The 20,845-nt window shown below is 40.5% G+C and overlaps 1 protein-coding gene across 4 annotated transcripts in view; it reads left to right on the forward strand.

The window, feature by feature from the left end:
* FGD3 (FYVE, RhoGEF and PH domain containing 3) overlaps nt 1-20,845 on the forward strand; it is a 93,873-nt gene that overhangs the window by 42,326 nt on the left and 30,702 nt on the right. For 2 of the 4 annotated variants that reach the window (XM_084214388.1, XM_084214389.1), the window contains exons 2-6: nt 6,489-6,659; nt 10,962-11,130; nt 12,204-12,801; nt 19,306-19,395; nt 20,605-20,741. In XM_084214388.1, the coding sequence (XP_084070514.1) occupies nt 6,489-6,659; nt 10,962-11,130; nt 12,204-12,801; nt 19,306-19,395; nt 20,605-20,741 (1,165 nt within the window). Of the gene's footprint in view, nt 1-3,668; nt 3,715-4,388; nt 4,652-6,488; nt 6,660-10,961; nt 11,131-12,203; nt 12,802-19,305; nt 19,396-20,604; nt 20,742-20,845 lie in introns of those variants that run through there. The other 2 variants (XM_084214390.1, XM_084214391.1) reach the window with 2 other exon arrangements.

The raw sequence follows: 20,845 nt of genomic DNA on the forward strand, positions 1-20,845 counted from the left end.
TGGGGGGATTGATGGCTCAACCTGGTGCTCTTAGAAATCTTTTCCAGTCTTAAACCATTCTGTGATCCTGTGATACTGTGGAGAAGCACACACCGTTGATATTGGTTCAGGACATTTACTGTGTAGTTCATTATCACACTCAGCAGCACTGCAGACGCAGATCTACAAAATTCAATATTTGCATTAAACCACATGAACATATATGACTACTTTAAAAAATCTCCCAAGCCCCCACAAAACCCATCAGTCCTCATCTACTCTCCAGCAGAGTTTAGATTATAATCACTTAGAAGTATATTAGCAAGGAAATAATTACATGTGGAGTTTTCCATTCTTCGGACTTGCGTCCATCTAGTGCTTTGATAACAGCGATGCACAGGGAGGAGCTGCTTCCCCACAGTCCTTCCTTCTCTGCAGGCTGGACTTGTCCCTGGAGTGTCAGCTGGATGAGCCAGATGCCTTCTTGCAGAGATGTTTCAGTATAACCCTGTCATTTGGGGCTGACTCCTGTGACTGAAAGGAGGCTGGGGCTGAGCACCAGACTGCATGTCCTCAGTCTCTGTGGGTGTTAACAGAGGAGTCACTTAGAACACATTCAGTAAAAACACAAGACCTTTTTTTTTTTAACATTGTACCAATAACCCCAGGAGCTGAAGGTAAGTTCTTGCTAACTGCAGTACCACATCCTGTTTCATACCGGAAAGAAAAATATTTTTGTTTTGGGGCTTTATTGTGCCTGTTGTTAGTTCTGGAGGAGAATATATTCTGTGGTGCTTTTTCTTTCTCATTTTCCTTTTGAGTGAATTTAGTCTGTTCTTAGTATGGCTTTTCTGGTTGTTGCTTCCACTCCTCAGGCCCTCTTGGAATCCCTAGGGTTGGAAGCTGGCCCTTCTTCCCATTCAGCTGATGTGGTTTTCCCCTTTGCTCATTTCTTGGACAGAATTTGCTTGGCAGCCTGCTACAAAATAAAAATAAAATAAGAAATACCGCTTTCCTTCTTTACTAGGGAAAGATGACCTTCCATACAGTTAGTGATAGATTCTGGTTTTTTGTCCTGGAAAGGAGTTTAAATTTTCTCTGTGGCAACTTAGTGGCAAGCTGGGTTGATCCTGTATTACATCTCAAGAGATGGTATCATTGCCACTATGGTAGGAATGATGGGGCATATTTGACTGGACTTGGAAGGATCCTTGCTTTGTGCTGTCTGTGGGAGATGTAGTGGCCAGCTGCACTCAGAGCAACATAAAACACCTAAAAGTAGAGTGCCTGCTTGATTTTTTTGTCTGTTTTTTTTCCTTGCCCCAGTGTAAAATTGTATGTAATGACTTTATAGCAGCAGGATTTTGAGATGTGCTTGTATTTTTGCCTTTTCTTTACCTTGTCATTGGGAAAGTATGAAGATTTTATCAGGAATTTGGTTTACACATCTGTGTTAACTAGTGCTGCAATAAAGAATTAGGTGTGGAAGCGTCTCATTTTTGTCACTCAGACATCTTCTCCTGACCATTGTAATCATATAAATGTAAAGTAAACACTTAAGAATCACTTTTTTAGCCAGTTTTCAACAGCAGTTTGCCAGCCAACCCATGTATAGGGGAAAGGGCCCTAGTGCCCAAGCTGCCCCTGCAATGGTGGGTGGCCAGAGAGCCTGTACTGACACTGCATTCCTGCTTTGTGTAGAACTAACAGTGATTCTAGCTGGAGAAATGTGTGTCTGCAATGTGAAGTTCTTTAATTTACATGCAAGATAGAAAATGAGGACTGTGCTGTAGTACCCTGTCTAGGGAGCATTGAGTGGGACAAGGACTGTGCTTTATTGTTGTGAGGAAAGGGCTGGTGTAGGTCTGTTGAAAAGCTAATTCTTCCAATGAAAGTATTCTAGATTAAAGAGTAATGAAATTTCTATGATGGTTTCTTTAAAGCAGTTGTGGAGAAATCCCGTGCTGCAGGATCAAGTGTGAAATGTCCCAGAGGCAAAGGAGTGCTGGAAAAGCTTTGCACAAGTACCTGGGTTATGTGCTGTTCTGGATAGGGCAATAAAAACAAGATTGCAATGACAGATACAGAGACTGCACTGAAATGAGTGTGTAAAAGAGGTTTTTACTCTTTGTATGTAAAAACCTGTTAAAGAAGAACAGAAGTCAGAGCTGAAAACTCCTCAGGAATATGCCTGCTGTGGTTCAGATGATGAGAGATGTAATGTGTGTGCTAGTGCTGGTAAAGCACAGCCTTGTTTTGGATTAGCTTGCAGGAATGTACCATAGGAGAATCTAATGAGAAGAAAGGTGGGGTATTTTGATCCAGGTTTATGGACTATAAAATGACAATGATGTTTAGTAGTGACACTTGAGATGTTATGAAACATCTGTTAGCGAAAGCATCCTCACCTAAGGCAGTTAAAATTAGTCAGAACAGGATAAAGGTACACCAAATCCCAAATTCCCAAATACTAGTGTTATAGGTTTAGGGAAACTATTGGTCCTTCTTGTGCTTTACATGCACAAATTTGTTAATTTCACCAATGTGATTCTTTCACAAAAAACTTTTTTTGTGTCTGTATTTCTGCGGTGGTGTGAGATGAACTGAATAGACCAAATTTCTGGCAGCCCTGCTCACACTGAGCAATTTGTCAGGGTTTGTCAGGTTTGTGTTTTTTGTAAGAGCTCAAAGCAGGAGCCCCTCTGTGTCTTCTCAGAGATGGAGTCTTCCCTGCAATGCAGCATTCATTCAAATATTTTAGATTTTTCTTCATCCTTTATCATTTCCCATGGAGATTCTGATGGGAGAGCAGGATAGGGGAAGAAGAATCTTTGAACATTTTCAAGACATTTGACGTAAATCTTTTAGCAAGCTCCACCCCATGCTGATAGAATTGCATTTGTTGTCACTTTTGTGGTCCCTCATTATTGCCACTTTTTGTGGTCCTTCATTTCCCTTCTCAGACTGTGAAGCAGTCTGAGAGTTTACGTGCTGAGAACTGTGGTTTTGTTGGTTCCCAGTTACTGCTGTTACTGGCTGTTCTTGCATTAATATCAAACTATATTAAAGCACAAAACTATAAAAATATGAAGGAGGCCTACAAGAGAGCTGGAGAGGGACTCTTTACAAGGGTATGTAGTGATAGAACAAGGGTGAATGGCTTCAAACTAAAAGAGCTTAGGTTTAGGTTGGATGTTAGTAAGAAATTCTTCTCTGTGAGCCTGGTGAAGTCCTGGCGTGGGTTGCCAAGAGAAGGTCTGGCTGTTCTATCCCCAGATGTATCCAAGACCAGGATGGGATGGGACTCAGCAACCTGGTCTAGTGGAAAGGGAGTGGAACAAGATGGCTTTTGTTTAAGGTGCCTTCTGCTCCAAACCATTCTGAGAATCTATGATTCCATGATCTAGCTTTCTCTTTTCTATTTCAGAAGATTCAGGCTTCTAAACCATCCACATCCTTTGTACTGCCTTTCAGATGGTTTGAAACTCAAACTGAGCAGTAATCTCCTGTGACTTGTGCTTAGCCCAGCTCCTCCGTGGGCATTTGCCACGTTTATATGCTTTGACTCACCAACCGCAGTGGTGGTCGGAAGTGAGCTGGGGGAGGTTACTTCCTGTGAACATGGCATTTAACCCATGAAATGAAAGCTGCAGCAGGAGCTGTTCTTCCTTCTTTTTAGTTGTCTTACAGCTTAAGCAAGTAAGAAAAAATGTGTGAGTCTCTGCTCAAGCACAAGTAAGTGATCTCCCTCTCTTTTGGCGGGGAATTGCAGTCCATGCCAGGTTCTTGCTTGCTTTGGAACATAATATTTGTTTGATTGCATCTGTTTCTGAAAGCTTATGGTGGTAGCTTTGCTACCACTCTTTTTGCTGAGTTTGATGTTTTGGAATGCCTGGAAAATGTAAGCTAATTGTTGTCAGTGTCTCTGAGCTGGGTTCTATAGCAGGGCTGTACAGCCCCAGCACAAACGCTGCCTTACACCCCTGCCGAGGTCTCAGCTTGGCCGTGGACAGGAGGAAGAGATGAGCTTTAAGCAGGTTTGAGGAAAATGCTGGAGCTAATAAAGGAGCATAAGAGGAATAATTTATGTGTGAATTTATAAAATAAGGGTCAAAACACCCTATTTTGCAGTACTGTAAGTAGCTCATAAGAGCTTTTAGCCGAGACAAAAGGGGTGTCTGGTGGTGCCACACGTTTGAAAACAATGAAGGAACCACTAGCTTTTATTTACAGTATAAATGTAAGGTGGCTCACAGCAATGAATCCCAGGAGGAAAGAAATAGGAATTGGGGTTTAATTCCTTTTGAAATTTCACAAAATGATACCAACAGGATAGTCCATATTTTTTTTTGTGGCAGTGATTGAAAAAGAATGGGGAATGCTTAGGGTAACTGGTACTTTATCCCAAGTCAGCATGGGGTAGCTGGGCTCAGCTTAGGATGTCCAGCTGGGGATCTCCCTAGGGATGTGGTACCAGGAATTCAGTGCTTTGCCAGAGCTGAAACCGGTGCTGTGCTTGTGTCATCACACAACAGAGCACAGGTTAGAGGGGTCTTCTCATATTTTCTAGAGCTATGGTAGGTGCAGAGATTTGTCTACTGAGGAATTGGATCACTGAAGCAGTTTTTTAAGAACATACAACATTGCTAGATTGCATTCCAGTCACATGCTGGTGAGTACCTGCTGAAATAGTTGGCTCTGTTTTCTGCATGCTGCCCTTTTAATTTTCTCAAATTCAGGCTTTTCTCTTGTGCACTGTTATAATTTCTGGCTGTGTTGAGCTACTGTTCATAAGGAAGAAGTCCTAGTCCTTCCCCTTAAAATCTGGCCTGTGGCAACACTGCTACTGCCACAGGGAGTTTTTTTACTCGGAGCCAAGTCATCAGCATAAATTCTGTCAGTGATGATGTGTTTGCAGTAATCTATTAATCTGCTCTAATAATCTTCTCTGTTTTCAATGCATTTTTCTATTAAATAAAATTATATTTGAATAGAACTTAATATTCATAATTTCCTGGTTTTAGCTGGAAGGATGTTTTGATAGCTGGTCTCAGATCTGCTGAAAAGATATTTGTGGTAGAAATGCTAATGAAACTTCAACCAGCAGCAATTGGCAGCCATACATGGGGAATTCAGGGATTATATATTTGGGTGGCAGAGATCAGTAAGTAGATTTGTGCCATCTGAATCTATTTTTGACAACAAAATCTGCAGTGTGCATGGCTCAGACTCCAGGGGCTTTATTCAAAAGGTCACATCCTGATTTAATACCATTAATATAAATCCAGGAAAATTTAGTTGATGTGAATGGGAGTGCTTTTCATTTCAGGTTTTTGATCTTAATAAGAACCTGGGTGAAAGTAGGTTGCATTTTTGAAGCTAAAGACATGTTGTTGAAGACATCACAGAAAGGCAAAGACTGGTTTTTCACCTTTAGATGAATCCTTTCTATGTGATGTAGGCCACCCTCCATTCTGGTGAGATTCTGGTAAATTCAGCTAGTCCATTTCAAAACAGTAATAGGGAAAGAATGTTTGCCATGTTTTCTTTGCCATTTTTTAGTGCATTCGTGTCAAATTTCTAAATTTGATGTGTTTTTCATTTCTGAGTACTGTCAGAACCCCATATATTTATATGTTCAAAAGCAGCAACTTTAAACCACATTCCTTTTTGAATTCTTTTTTTAACCTTCTCAAGACACACTAGAAAAGCTGACATGAGGGTTTTATGTAGCCTTGCCACAAGCCCAGAAAATCTCCAAATCAAATACTGCAGGGTCCATGATGGTTTGTTTTCTGAGTCTTCACAGAATTGAATCAAGAATGTAAACGAAACACCAACAATCATATTAATCACTTCTTTCTCTGTTGCCACTGGATTGCATCTTAATGGCATCTTCTACACTGGAGCTTTTTCTGAATCATCCTAATACAGTCATATTTTATCAAGTAGCAGAACATTATATGCTGCAACACTCATATTTCTGTTTGGAGAAATCATTTTGAAATGGTTTTAGATTTGCTCTTTAATTTCGGATGTCTGTGGTAAAGAAGTAAATAATTCATTAAAGACAGGATTGCAGAAATTCTGCCTGTCTTATCAATCAGGCAGTTTAATAGGATTATAAACTCTGGTATATTGATTGTAATAGCTTGTGAGTGAATGGCTCACCCCTCTCCTTTCCCCCTTCCCTTCTTCAGGAACTTGAATAAGTGATACACTTCCAGAAGCAGCACAAATTTTCTTCAGGATCAATAGAACAAATACTAACTTCTTTCCTTTCTTCCTTTCTTTCTTCCTTTCTTTCTTCCTTTCTTTCTTCCTTTCTTTCTTCCTTTCTTTCTTCCTTTCTTTCTTCCTTTCTTTCTTCCTTTCTTTCTTCCTTTCTTCCTTTCTTTCTTCCTTTCTTTCCTTTCTTTCTTTCCTTTCTTTCCGTTCGTTCCCTTCCTTCCTTCCGTCCCTCCTTCCCTCCTTCCTTCCCTCCTTTCCCCCTTCCTTCCTTCCCTCAGGTTGCCCTTGTTCTCCTTTTCAAATCAAGTGTCACATTGACTCCAGTCCTGTGTTGGAAGCATGTGGGGAACTGCCGCACATCAGCTCAGCACAATGTCTCCATCAGGCTGGAAGGAAGCCCAAAACCAAAACTGCACTGGCCAAAATGCATCCTCTACAGAAACCCCAAGGTAAGTGGCTTTGTCCTTCTAGAAATTGTACAAGTTTTTATTGCACAGGAAGTATAATATTTTAAAATTATTGTTTCAATTTGAGTCACAGCAAAACAGTTACTTTTACATTTTAATGTATAGCTGGTATGGTTTTATTACCTTCATTTTCCAGTGTTAGATAACCACTTAGAGAAGTCTTCAAGAAGAAATTGATTCAGCAATAACCAGTTACTTAACTTGTCACTTTATATTTCTTGTCCTGTTGGTATACCTCATGCAGCTGTGAAGAGTAAGTTGAATTTAACAACATTGTTTATATTTCTGATAAATTTATTTAGAAGTATTTTAGGTAATTATATCTTATTGGTAAAACCTGATCTGTTTTCCATTTCTTTTAAGAACTACGTATGGCAACACGAAATGCCTGAATGGAACAAGTATATTTTGAATATATGAAGTAGAAGCTAAACCAATCACCCATGGGTTGTGGTTCTTCCACAGAATTGCCAGCTAATAGTCAAATAGGTGGCAAACCCAAAATATGATGGATGAGGAAGTAGTGTGTTCCAGCTGGTCTCCAGCTGTTCTTCTGGTCTCCCCAGGCTTCTGAATTCTACAAAAAAAGATTGCAGGAAATTTCTTGAAACAGTAGAAATTGCTTTCAAGTTTCTTCATCAGTGAAATGACATGTGGTCTGTCTTTGTAATGCCACCTTGCCAAGAGTCCTACCCTCACCACCGCATGCTTTGTAGAATTGAATACGCTTACGAATGTAATCGGCGCTTGCCTCAAGGGAATTGGGGATGCAAAAAGCATGGAGCTTGAGAGGTGTTTGGAACAAAGGAAGCTAAGCCTCAAGAAGATACTAAGTTCATAAACCAAAATGTTTAGAAGATATGGATCCATGTGATAGATGGTCATTGTCATCTGAAAAAGAAGGTAGTTTTGCGTTGTACACACTAAGCCATTGCACTACCACCCCATCCCAATTAAAATATCTATACAAAAGCAATTCAGCCTTAAACAACAACACAGAAAGCATTGTACTTTCTGCTTCTGGAAGTAAACCTTAAACATTAAATTAATATACTACTTCATGCTTGAAATATCTCACAAGGTCTGTGTCTTTATGGAGCTTTCACCTAGAGGTCTTGATAGTGCAAGTTTAATTAGTGATTGTTCCATGAATGTTGTTATTACTGGCAACAAAAAGGAAAAGTGAAAGTGTCTGTTTAGTGAGAACTGGAATGAATTCATCTGCTGCAAATACTTTGCTGTTGTATTCATGGGCACTGATTTCCAATCACTGAGGATGTAAACTGTTTTTTCTATGTGTGTATTTCAGAAAGTTGGAGGGGCCCTAGTTAGCTTGATTTGAAGCCATGAGCTGCTGTGTAAAGCCTTCAGAAGGAGGAATGAAGAGATATCTTTCCAGCAGGTGGCTTCAGCCTTCAAGGGGCACCTGAAAGTGCTTTGTAATGTTGGTATCTTCCATGTAGCAAACTTCTAGTTTTATTTAGAGCCAAAGAATTACAGATTGGGTGGAAAGGAAAACTTAGAGCTTATCTTGTTCCATCCCCTGCTATAGGCAGGAATCATTCCATTAGACCAGATTGTTCCAAGCCGTGTACAACCTGGCTTGGACACTACCAGGGACAGAGAAGCCACAGCTTCTCTGGGCAACCTGTTCCGGGGCCTCACAACCCTCATGGAGAAGAATTAATTCCGAATTAATTAGGAATTAGGAAGAATTAATTCCTAATATCACTTCTAACCTTGCTGTCAGTCAGGAAGCCATTCTGTCTTGTCCTGGTGCTCCAGGCCCTTGTTCAAAGTCCCTCTCTGCTTTTCTTGGAGCCCCTTTAGCAGAGAGGCTGCAGCCCTTGCAGCACTTCTGTGGCCTCCTCTGGACTGATTGCAACGGGTCAACATCATTCTTGTTTTGGGGGCCCCAGAGCTGCAGGTGGGGTCTCACCAGAATGCAGCAGAGGCAGAGAATCTGCATTACCTGCTGCTCATGCTATAGGTGGGGATTCAGTCCAGGACACGGCAAGGTTCTGGGCTGTCAGTGCATGTGCTCAGGTCATGTGAAACATCTTGACAACCACACCTCAAAGTGCTTCTCCCTGGGGCTAATCTTGATCCATTCTCTACCCAGTCTGCATCTGGGGTTGTCCTAACCCAGATGCATTTGGCCTTGAACCAAGTTGGCCTTGAACATCTGGTGTGGCTGAAAGTTTGCTTGCTAAGTAGTCCTTGGTAGGGTTAGTGGCTTTGCCTCCATGTTGAAGTCTTCATTTCTCAACATTACTTCAGAGGATAAAAATTCATAATTAACAAAAGTGTTTTCCTGCTTCCTTTTGGTCCAGTGCAGAATTTGTTTTTTGAGGTGATTCAGATGAATTCACTAACAGGAAAGACATCATATGTCTACATGGACAGCAGTGAGACCTAGTGTAAATGCTTTGATATTATTATAAAACCTTTGGGTGTATGGATCAGGGCCAGCTTTGAAGGCCTGATGGGGTATGTGGGGTAGGTTCTGACAGGTCTGCCTGCTGCACTATGCACCTTCTGTAAGGAGTGCAGAGCTTGTCTTTGGTAGATGGGCCAGATGGCTGTGTGGATACTTGTTTTTAGGTTGTTTTTTATTTTTCTATGGAGAAACATGGCCAGATGCTCACTGGTCACATGGTGTGCACTTGAAAACCCGGTGAACAAAACACATATCTTCACCATCCCATTTATATGCAAGAAGATTTTCTTTTCCTGTTTCCCTGTTACTCTAGTATAAGATAGGTCTTGTAGAGGTCTTTTCAGAACTGGACTTTAACATCTTTATTTTATGATAGGAATTTCAGATGGTTTTGGAGACTGGGCAAATCAGCCCTCTTATAGGAAGTGTCCTCTTAAAGCTCAAATCCTTAAAAAAATTTATTTTATTCTTTCATGCTGAAATAAACTCAGAAAAATAGGAAGTTTAAAATCTGACCTATACTCAGAACACCAAAACGCCTTAACACCTCTTCATCACCGACCTCAGACACTGTCTGGCTATGGACTGCTATGGCAGCTGTGCATGCGCTGGAGCAGGGCAGACATCTGGGCTGATGTGGATCTTAGAAGAGATGCAGAGCCTTCTGCAAGGAAGGGACAATTGGAATTGACTTCTTGGGTGCATTTGCCTCTGTTTATCCTCCTAAAGCGAGTTACCCTGGAATTGCATTCAGAACAGTTGTTAACTCAAGCCCCATTACAATGCTGATCACATGTTCCAACGGGATGATCAGAGTCAGAAATGGTTGAAAGAAACTGTTTTCAAAAATGTTTTTTAATAGAACATGTAGTTTGAATTTCCTCACTTGATGTGTCAACTCATTGGATAGTCTAGATTGGAGGGCACACTTAGCAGTCCTACTTCATGCAGTGTGTGCTTTGGGAACAATCCCACAGCCAGTTTTCCTGCCTTCCGATGTCAGTTCTTCCTATGGGAGTTGTTTTCCCTATATAAAACCATGACAGCATGGGAACCTGTTGCCATGAGTTACTGCCTGTGTATGCTAAATAATTTACTCTGCAACTAATGTAAGATCTGAATAATCTTTTTAGAATGACATTACATTTTAATGCCATTTTAAAAAATTACTGTATTAAACTTTGTACCTTGGCCTCCTTGTGAGTCCTGAAGCAAATGTGAGTGTTCTTACAATACTTGTTTTATTTATACCATATACAACGCAACATAGAGCCAAAAGAGGAAGGAAATTTGTGAAGACTAGTACACCACAGAAGAGAGGGGGGAGGGAGAATGAGAGGAAGAAAAGCCATTATGTTCAGCCTGTGGCATTTTGGACCAAGCAAACATGAGGCACATAAATCCATGCTGAGGTTGGGTTTTGAGGGTTTATTTTTGGATGTGGTTCATCCCTCTACCTTTTTTCCCCAATATAAGACATTCAGTGGGGTGCCAGAATTTTGAGAAGTCATGGAAGGGGAAGCTCTTTAGTGTGATTGAGATGGCAAGCAAACTTGCAAACTGAAGCATAAGCTGTGCATCCTGTTTGGTAATGAGGAAGCAGTGCAGTGCTGCAAGCTGCTCGGTTTGTTAGCACGGCTAAGCCAGCTGTAGAGACACCAAATAGAAGCCTGTCATTTTTCTTCAGCAGCTTGCTTTGGTGTAAGCAATACTTCAGGACTGCACCTGTGCCACTCATAAAAAATGAGAAAAGAATGCATACCTCTTGGTCTGGATTTTGTTCCCAGTTTAGGATAAAGAAGATGGAGATTTATCCTCCTGTTTTTTCCCTTCTCTTTCATTAGTACCTCCTAAGCCTGTCCATCTCAAACCTGGGCAGGAAAGAATTCCTCCTGCACCATCTCGGCCTTTGCCAGCTGATCCCAAGTCATCAAGGAGCTTAGCACCTGGAGAGGAAGAAATACCAATATCAGCAGGAGTCAACACGCTCATTGAGAAATTTGAAAGTATTAGGTAAATATGGTTTTGCCGGATCTGCTCTCCTCTCCTCTCCCTTTTCTGCATTTTTAACTTAGAATATAATAGTAGAAAACATTAGGTATAGTGATTCCCTGGAAAGTCCTCTTGGAATGTTTTCTACTGGAAGTGCAAAGTTTTATTGAGGACAAAGCATATTTTTAATAAAAGCTGCAAATTTTAGTTTGTAACATATAGTCATGCTTAAGGATCTTAAGACCTGCTGAATTTGGTAAGATTCTAAAAAGGCAAGTAGCCCACATTCTGCTTTCAGTAAGTTGGCTAGATGGGGGAATTGCATCATAGGAACTTGATTGTTATGATATGAACTAATCGAGTTTTCTGTCCAAGATACAATAAACATCAGATCTTGCTTCTTGGAGGCAGGGAAGGGTATAGGGAACTGTGAAACAATGTCATGTAGAACAGCAGCTGGTTTAAAACTTTGTAATGGAAGACACTAAATTGGATTAAATATATACATTTTGCTGTAAAACCAGCTCATTTTGCAAACACATGAGAACTTTTCCTGAAGAACAAATCTGCCTGATGGAGCTAAGTGATGTTTTTTTTTCCACAAAGAGGGAGATGGAGAGAGGCATCATACTGTGCCTTGGAGTGTTATCACCTGGGTGAACCTGATGTCTTTCAAAAAGGAAAAGTAGTGCTTTCTCATGATTCAGCACATCCTCTCTGGCAGAAAATACCTTGCCAAAAGGGCTTGGTTCTGTTGAAGAATAAGAGTTTCTGTTTAAATGAGCCCAGAACCAATTGCTTCTTTTTAGAGGCGATTTCTTCTTTTCCAAACCCTCAAACCAGACTGTTCTTCAAGGTGACATGGAAAGCACTAAAGGCCCAGGATTCTCGTGGTGCCATTTCAGTAGAATGTAGGGGTGATGTTTTTTTGTTGGGTGTTTTTGGGTGATCGTTATTATTGTAAATGTGCACACTCTTGTCTTCTGGGATTGTCAGTGGGGTGCAAGAAATGCAACTTGAATCAAATGGCAATCACACCCTCTCTTTCAGGGCACTTGTGAAACCTTAGCATTAATATGACTTTTCACTCACAGGCAACCTGTACATATTCTTCAAAGAAACCAGCTAAATTTAGCTCTTAAAATGGAACCTGGCCTGGACTCATCCAAGCAGACCAGCTTGTGTGACCGTGACATAGTGGCTTCCAGTGACTCTTCCACAAATGACAAAACTGAATTGGATGAAGCTGAGCCCAACACACCAGGCAGCACGGATCTAACTAACACAGACATAATGAAAATTAAAGAGCTGAGCACAGCTGATAACAAAAACCATGAAGACTGTACTGCTGTGACTGTGAGCAAAGAGTCCCAAGAAGAGCTTGGCAATAAATACTCAACTGCAGAACTGAATGGGAGTGGTAAAATTCCCAACAGAGACAGTGGCATTGACAGTCCTTCTTGTAGTGTGGCTGGGGAAACATTCCCCAGTGAAGAAGGGGCAGAGCAGAAGAAGCCCAGCATGGCTGGGAACCCAGGAGAGATAGAACATGACAGAAAGGGCACCAAGCCTTCCTCTGTGGAGCAGAAGAGAGACTCCACACAGGATGACGACAGTGACATTGATGAAGGAAGCAGTGAGGAGCAAGAGATAGCAGAAGTGCCAAAGTTAGAGTATTTGGACATAAACAAGGTAAGGGAGTTTGTTCGTTGCTATTGAGCACTCAGAAACCAGTTCTTGACACTTGCATTACTTTAATACATTGTTTGGATAATTTGTTTCATTGGTTTTTCATCAAAGGATCATGATAGTATTGTTTCCTGCTTTTTGCAGGTCCTAACTTTTTCCTGACTTAGATAATTTTTTAGAAAGGTTCCCAGCTTGCTTCAAAAGGTTAAATATAAGAGACTCCATCACAGCCAGAGATTAGCTGTTAAAATTCAAATACTTTTGTAGGTCAAGAATCCTACCTTGTGTTTGTTGCTTGGGTTTGTCTAGGTTCAGCTTGTTGGAGCATGTTCTTTTCCATGGAGCTCTGTGTTATTCAGAGAGTTAATTGGATAGTGCTTCTTTCAGGACCTTGCATCCGAGTAGAATGGGCAGGATCAGAATCTTGTCTCACACAAAATTTAGAGTGGTTTTTTACAGAAACCTGTGTTTTTGTTGGTGTGACCACTTCTTGAGTGCAAAGAAGTTGTTTTAATGGTAGTTATGTCAAATTACTCTTCAGGAAACTGTAGCTGGAAAAGAGATTTTTCTTTGATTTCAGACTAATGTAGTCTAGACTGTTGTGTGTTTGCAGCAGCTATGTAAGATTAATGACAGATTCCTTTGATTATCAGCTTATCAGGACAGTTATTTTTAGAAATAGTGCTGTTAAAAGGGATTAGATTTTTCTAGAAAAACAGAACAGAATATTGCAAAATATCTGCAAAATATTCCACTTTATGCACTTTTTGTTTGGTGGCTCTTTTTGTTGTATTTGCAGGTATTTAGGTTTTTTGGGTTTTCCCCCCCGCAAGCCATGATGACAGTAAAGTTAATATGTGGGATTTTTATGTTTTAAAGAATATGATGAGCAGCTGCAGCTAATGATCTGTAGCTAGTAAAGTGCAGTGTCCACACCTCAGTTTTTATAAATTGGGTGGTTCTGTTGAAATCACCAAATATATAATAATTTGTGTTGGTCAAGGGCTTGTCCCTTGGGAAATGTGGACATTAGAATGCATTTCTTAGTTTCTAGGTCAATCACTTGGTACAAATAAAAGAATGATGAAAATGGCATGCAAGTTCTGTACCTCAGGGCTTGGCAAGTGTGTTTATACCTACATACACACACTGTGACATACTTATATTGTTTTATATTCGTAATGTGCATATATGTGCATGCGTGCCACTGAAATATTATTTAAAAGATATGTTATTACTTGCAACAGGCCAGCAAGAAAGCCTAGAATTGTAGAATTTCCTGAGTGGATAGTAACCCATAATGATCATCAAAGACCAACTCCTGGAAAATAAAATATTACATTAAAAAATCTTTAATCTGGTAATTAAATTTACAGTTTGGACTAGGAATGCTGTATCAAACCAACTGTGACAACCCCAAGCTGAACATTTTAACATATGATTAAGAAGTGCTTTGTTGACAAATACCACTGTTTTGTACGACATCAATGACTTGATGGCTGTTTTTGAGTCTTGTTCCTTAGCTTATGTGTCCATATAGTAGGAAATAAGGATGACAAAACACAAAATTATGAGGCTGTAATTCTCTGGAGCTCACCTGGTGAATTTATGAGAGGTATCTCCAGAAGAAAACTAGTTTGTTTTGTTCTTTTTGTATTACCCTCCCTCCTTTATGTGATGCACGGCAGGTTTTCCTGTGTAGTCTATTTCCCCTTCCCAAAGGTAGTTTTGAGGCTCACCAAGCTACACTAAGTCACCTGGTTTTTGCAGTCACATAGAGGAGGAAGGCTGAGAGAAAAGCTGCCTCTTCTTCAGTGTAAAGATTGTGCCCTCTTCTGGGGACACATTGGGTGAAGCCAATTTCTGTGTCAAGTGTCCACAGAAAATCACAGAATCATTAAGGTTGGAAAAGACTTCCAAGATCATTGAGTCCAACCACTACTCTAACACTGACAGGTCCACCACTACACTGTGTCTCTAAGAACCACATTTACCTGTTTTTTGAACACTTACATGGGTGGTGACTCCACCACTTCCCTGGGCAGCTTCTTCCACTGCCTGACCCTTCAGTGAAGAAACTTTTTCCTAATATCCAATCTAAACCTCCCCTGGCATAACTTGAGGTCATTTCCTGCTCTCCCCTTTGATTCTGTTGCAGATTTGGGGCACTATGGATTCAGGGTTAGAGTGAAGGGCCATAGCATCCAGCAAGGAGAGCTAAGGTGATTCAAAGTTGACTTGTTCCATGGTTATTCTTAGGCTGGAATTTCACATCACCCTTGACAAAACTGATTATTTGCCTGCTTGAAAGAAGAGAGAATTCAGTTGGCATCAGCTGCTGGCTTGGGAGCTGGGGAGCTCTCATCTCCTTTGAAAAGCCTTAAGTTGGGAAAGCATTTTTCCTGCATTCCCCCTCCTACCCCTAGTACCAGGCTTTGCAGCTGCGCCATGAAGGTAACCAGTGGTATCATTAAATATGAAAGCTGTTGGAGGAGAAGCATAAGTACAGCTGCAGAGTGATTTAATGATGGCTCAGTAACTCCTAGGATATCAGTGTAAGTGAAGATCATGAATAACTATTCTTTTCTACTTCAGTTATCTCTCTGTCTTCCACCCAAGCCTGCACACAGCTCATGGCTGGGGAAGGTAACCTTGCCTGATATGTGAGTGGTATTGTTTTATTTAGTCTAGGCTTAGCTATACAATGATTCTTTAGGAGTCTGCAGCAGTTTAACAGGGCTCACTATTAGCGCAAATTATGTTTTAAAATCTCAGGACTGATTTACAGGGATTTTCAGTTATCTTTTATCAAAATAAAAATGAACTAAGGGGAGGTTATTAGTTTGGATAATGTCTCAGAAAATGTCAGGAGCTCCAGGGAGTGATGCACATTAACCTGGATGGTTACAAAGATGGTTGCAAAGGAAAGAAGTGACGTGAAAGTGAGACTGAGGGACTGTTGTGCTCCAAAGTCCCAAGACTTCTGCTGACTGCCTGAGAGCCTGAGTAATGCTTCTGGAAGGGGTATCAGTGCTTCAGAGGGGTATTTTTAGGCATTTTTTTCACTAAGAGTAATGTATGCTCATTTGTAATCACCAAAGAATGCTTTTCTCCTTCTGCCATGCTTCCTGCTGTGTAAATAGTAACAATGGAGCCCCACTTGGGTCTCATGCATTCATGGACACATGCTTCCATTCTGCCTGTACATGGCTGGAGTTTCACATCTGATTTCATTGTCCAGTATGTGTTGTAAAATTTGGCCTGCAGTCCTGCTACTATGACCTTTGGGTGAGATTATCTCCCATGTATATTCTGAAGAAAAGTCTGTATGTCAATGTTTTAGTCATAATGTTGGTTGAGAAAATTCAGATATGCCATCATCATGATTTAAGTATCTTAAGGAAAATGTGATTTCAGTGCAACAAAGACAACCAAGCATAGGATAACTTTTCCGTATTGTTTTCAGCATTGTTGAGTAGGAAGTGGCCTATAATCTTTCTGTGACTTTTTGTGGTCTTTGCAGGGCTGATTGGTAGAGTTTTGAAGCATAACCATGTATGATTTTAACCTAAGCTCTATCCCAACAGCTCTCTTGCAAGACTTGCTGAAAGATGTGCTGGGTCCTAAGTGAGACAGATGCTGACTGAATGTAGTTGTGCACACCCATTATATGAAAAATGGTTGCTGCAAGATTTGAGGTGCAAGTGCATTCCAAGTGTGAATCTGACCTTCATGAGAAACTGGTTCTGTTTGATTTCAGGCTGTTGTTTCTTTTGATTTAAAATGTTTTATGGACAGTTGCAGCTGAAAATGAATTTTTGAATCTTTCACAAAGAAGTGAAAGTGCATCATGCTGCTTCGAGCACTGGAGTGAACTTTCTGTGTTGTGAAGACAACACCTCCCTCTTCAGTTTTCTTGTCACCCCACCAGCCACACTGGTCTGTCCAACCTTTGCAGTAGGTGTGAGTTTCTAGGGAATGCACAGGAGATGCTGTGACCGTGGTGAGCAGTCACCCAGCAAGAGCTCTGCACAAAGCAGAGCATAATCTCAGTTTGCAGGTTTGTTTTACTTTTCCTTTAGAAATATGGACTGTGAAATATCTTGTTCTTAGTGAACTGAATGATGGCTCAGGCTTTGTTAAAACTATCCCACCATGGTACAAAATGAAGTTAGAAGAATGGGACTGCCCCACATTTAATTAATCTACAGTTTCATTTAAAATGTTATGCCCATTGAAAGGCAGATATGTCTCAAATTTGTCTGAAAAATGTGCCTGCCCCTCTGCCTAGCAGAGAGAGCAACTGAAGATAGAGTCACTCTGCAAAACTGAGCTCAAGCTGAGTCTATTCAGCCCTTGTTTGGTATTTAAGCAGATGTCAGCAAGTTTTCTTGAAATATAAACTGAATTGCAGATGGTGAAGGTCAGGAGGTTAAAAAGTGCCTGTGCTATATAAAGATTGACTTCTGAGTACAAATGTATTTGGTTGGAAACAAGTATTTTTCCAATTCTGAATTCAAACAACTCAAAGGATGCTCTTGGTGGCTGGCATTCCAGCTGGTTACATCAGCGCCTTTCATTTGAGCGCTCCTTTGTGCCCAGCCACACCAGCAGATAAATTCTTTCTCAGTGAGAGATCCTTGTAGTTAGTGGGTTTGACTGGGCCAGCAGTGCACCTCAGTGTAAACTGTAATGAGATGTATTTGCTTGGAATAATTTCAAGACTTATTGTGCTGTGGTTTGCTTTACTTTTTCACTTCCCCTAAATATTAATACATAGTGAACAGAGCACGATGTTGTGTAGCATGTTGAAAGAGTTTAAAAGAGTATTTGAATTGACTTGGAATAATTTGAGAGGCAGGGCAGAGAGAGTCCATGTCAAAGCTTCACTCATGGCATGTTTGCCTCTCTTCAGATTTGTGCCTGGAAATAGAGGGATTGCTTCAAAGGAAGTCTGATGTTGTTTCAAATAAAGGAAAGGTGTTCACTTTCCTTCAATAATACTTACATCATGGAGCTATGGGTACTTCATGCCAAGTGGCACCTGATTCCATGTAGGATAACTGTGGGTCTGATTTGTTGGAGTTCATGGCTTTCTTTGAAAAGCCTTTGAGGTTTTCAATTGTACTGCAGTTTGTCTGAATCTGTGTGGAGGGCAGGTGTTTAAATTTTTCTCATCAACTTTATTTGGAAACAAAACAATGTAATGTTGAAGAAGCTTAAGGAGAGCCTTTATTTGATATTTTCCAACAATCTGATGGTGGCTCACAGGGTTATATCTACAAGTCCTTGCCCCAAATGCGAGCACGAGAGGCAGGCATTTGGGATGGAGCACTGCTGCTGGTGACAGGCCCAGGTGCTTCCTGAACTGGAAATTGCCCCCTGTGTTTAATAGAATTCAGCTGAATTTTTCCTGCATGGATATTTCTGGTTCTTTTGCCAACCTGTGTGAAGGCTACTGCCGGCAATGTTGTGTTTCTTGAGGAAAAGAATCTCGGTGATTTTATTTGATGCCCTTCAGTTTTCCCATAGAAATAGTGATTAAGTGCACCCAGTCAATGTTCTCCATTCCAGGAACTGTTAATGCACCTCTTACCTTCATTGCATTTGTCTTATTTTCTGGATCCAGCCCAGGATAGTTTCCCTACATTTGATCATCCTTGCTGCCCATTTTCCATGCTTGTATTCCTGAACACAAGCCAGCCAACACTCTGTTCTGTGGACTGGTTTCATTATATGTAGGCATGGTGTTTAAAGTCTAACGCTTTAAAAGATTGTTGGAAAGCTCAAGCCTGTATTCCAGTAATTCAGGTATTTTAAAGCACTTAGTGAGGGAAGGGTCTATGTAGCTTTTGGCTGAACAGTGCCTAAAGTCAGTGCTTTAAAACTGTATTTAGAGTTTTTAAGTTGTCCTTTCTTTTTTTTTTTCTTTCTTTTTTTTTTTTTTTTTGATGAGCTTAATGAAAGTCTTCACTGAGTTATTTGGGTTACCTTGCTGAAAATTCTTTCCAGGAAACTGGCCTGTGTATAGAGCTGCACAAAAGTCTTAGAAATATGCCATAGAGAGTAATGCTGTGCTGGCAAGGGTAGAAATCTGGCCAAATAGGCTGGTTTCTAGTTTTCATTTTAGTTACAGGACCTGAGTCCAAAAAGGAGAACAGTTGATTTACAGTCTATTGTCTTATTTTTCAAATTAACTAGACTTATTTCCAGGTTTAGAGGATGTTTCTGGTTCTTTTTATAAAGCCATAATGAACTCAAGTGATGTCCTTACCAGCCACAGATTGCATTACTAATTGCTCTTTCAGAAAATAGCATTAAAATGTCTCTGGAGCAAAGTGATCTTTTGAGAGGCGTGGAGCAGATTCTGAAATGTGTTAACCTCTTTCACTCCAGGCTCCTCTGCTGGTAGGATTTTGGCGACTGACAAAATGAAAAACAGAACAGTTAGTGGAACTTAGATGTGGAGCTGCGGATGGATTGTGTAATTTGTAACTTTTTTTTCAGTGTACAGAGCCCCAAAAGCTATTCAACATCGCCAATGAGCTGCTCCACACAGAAGAAGCGTATGTTAAAAGACTCCATCTCTTGGACCAGGTAATTCCATTTTGAATTAACTCTCCTTTCTTTTCAGGGAGCAGCAGTGGTGTCTCCTGTCCGTTGTCTGAGCTGTAGCTCAATACAAACACTGTGTGTAGGTGGAAGATGGAGCTTGCTTGTCAGGCTGTGTGCTGTGGATCCCAGATGCGAGCTTTGAGCAAGAGAGTTCTCGAAAAGGAAACGGAGCCTTGGGATGGCTCAGAAAGGGAAATGGGAAAGCAGCAGTCCAAGACACAGACACTGCCAGCATTTGGTTCCTCCCTGGGTGCATGGGGAGAGGAAATCACAGGGATAATGAAGGCACTAAGAAATTATGAAATCTGTGATTGCTCTTTGATGTGCAAGAAGTTGAGGTTTTACTAAAATCAGGCCACATGTGTTAGCCCTGTGCCTACAACAAACTATTTTTTACCAGTCTGTTTTGTAATTGTTGCCCATCATGTTTACACATGGGGATGAAGTGAAACTGGTGTGACGAGTCTGAACTTTCTTCCCCATAGACTTTGAGTTGACCCTGCACAACTCAGGCATTTCTATAATTGCCTCAAAGAAAAAACCCATGAATGTGCAGGAAAGAAATAAAAATGAGGATGAGACACATTTCTAGCCAAGTACTTTTTAAAAATGAGGAGAAGAAAAAAAAATAGAAAACTGTCACCTGGCAAGAAATGCTGTTAGAAGCTGTAACTTGGAGAATGCTTCACCCTAAAACTCCCGAAGCTGTATGGAAGACTTACAGCCCATAGTATTAGATGAACAGAAACTGTTTCTGGAGCATAGAAATCTAGGGAATGTCTTTCCCTTTTGTTCAGTACAGTATAATTTTTCCCTATGGAGAAAAACCCAATTACATTATTTATTCTGCTTTGTGTAAATAGCAGTAAATGCTTTTCAGGGACTGGATGATCTTTGCAGCTTGCATTCAAATATGAGATGTCTGATCTTCTCAGTCATTTCAATCTTTTTTTGAATTACATCTCAGATTTTCCTAGTTTTTCAATAGCCCTATAGTGATATATCTAACCTGGGGTGACAGTGGGCTTAAATTTTGTGAACCTCCTTAAGACTCCAAGGACTGACTACCAGGGGTCAAAATCTGCAGCTCTGTTCTAAGCAGTCAGGTTTGCAAAATTGCAATCTAAAATCAGCATGTCTAGGACTGTTTTTCATTTTAAAATGTTGGTACTGTCTTGTTGCCTTCTGCAGGTTTTTTGCACTAAGTTGTCTGAAGCGGGGATCTCATCTGATGTAATAACAGGCATCTTCTCAAATATTTCTTCCATCTATTGTTTCCATGGACAATTTCTTCTTCCTGAGCTCAAAACAAGAATTACACAAGAATGGTAGGTAGCTGTCATTACAATTATTTAAAAAATACATTTTCAAGAAACTGTAGCAACCATAAGGCCTAGTCTAATTCAAATTTTTTTATTGTTTAATGCAGTAG

This window comes from Fringilla coelebs (assembly GCF_963513975.1).
Source record: "Fringilla coelebs genome assembly, chromosome: 13".
Taxonomy (NCBI): Eukaryota; Metazoa; Chordata; class Aves; order Passeriformes; family Fringillidae; genus Fringilla; species Fringilla coelebs.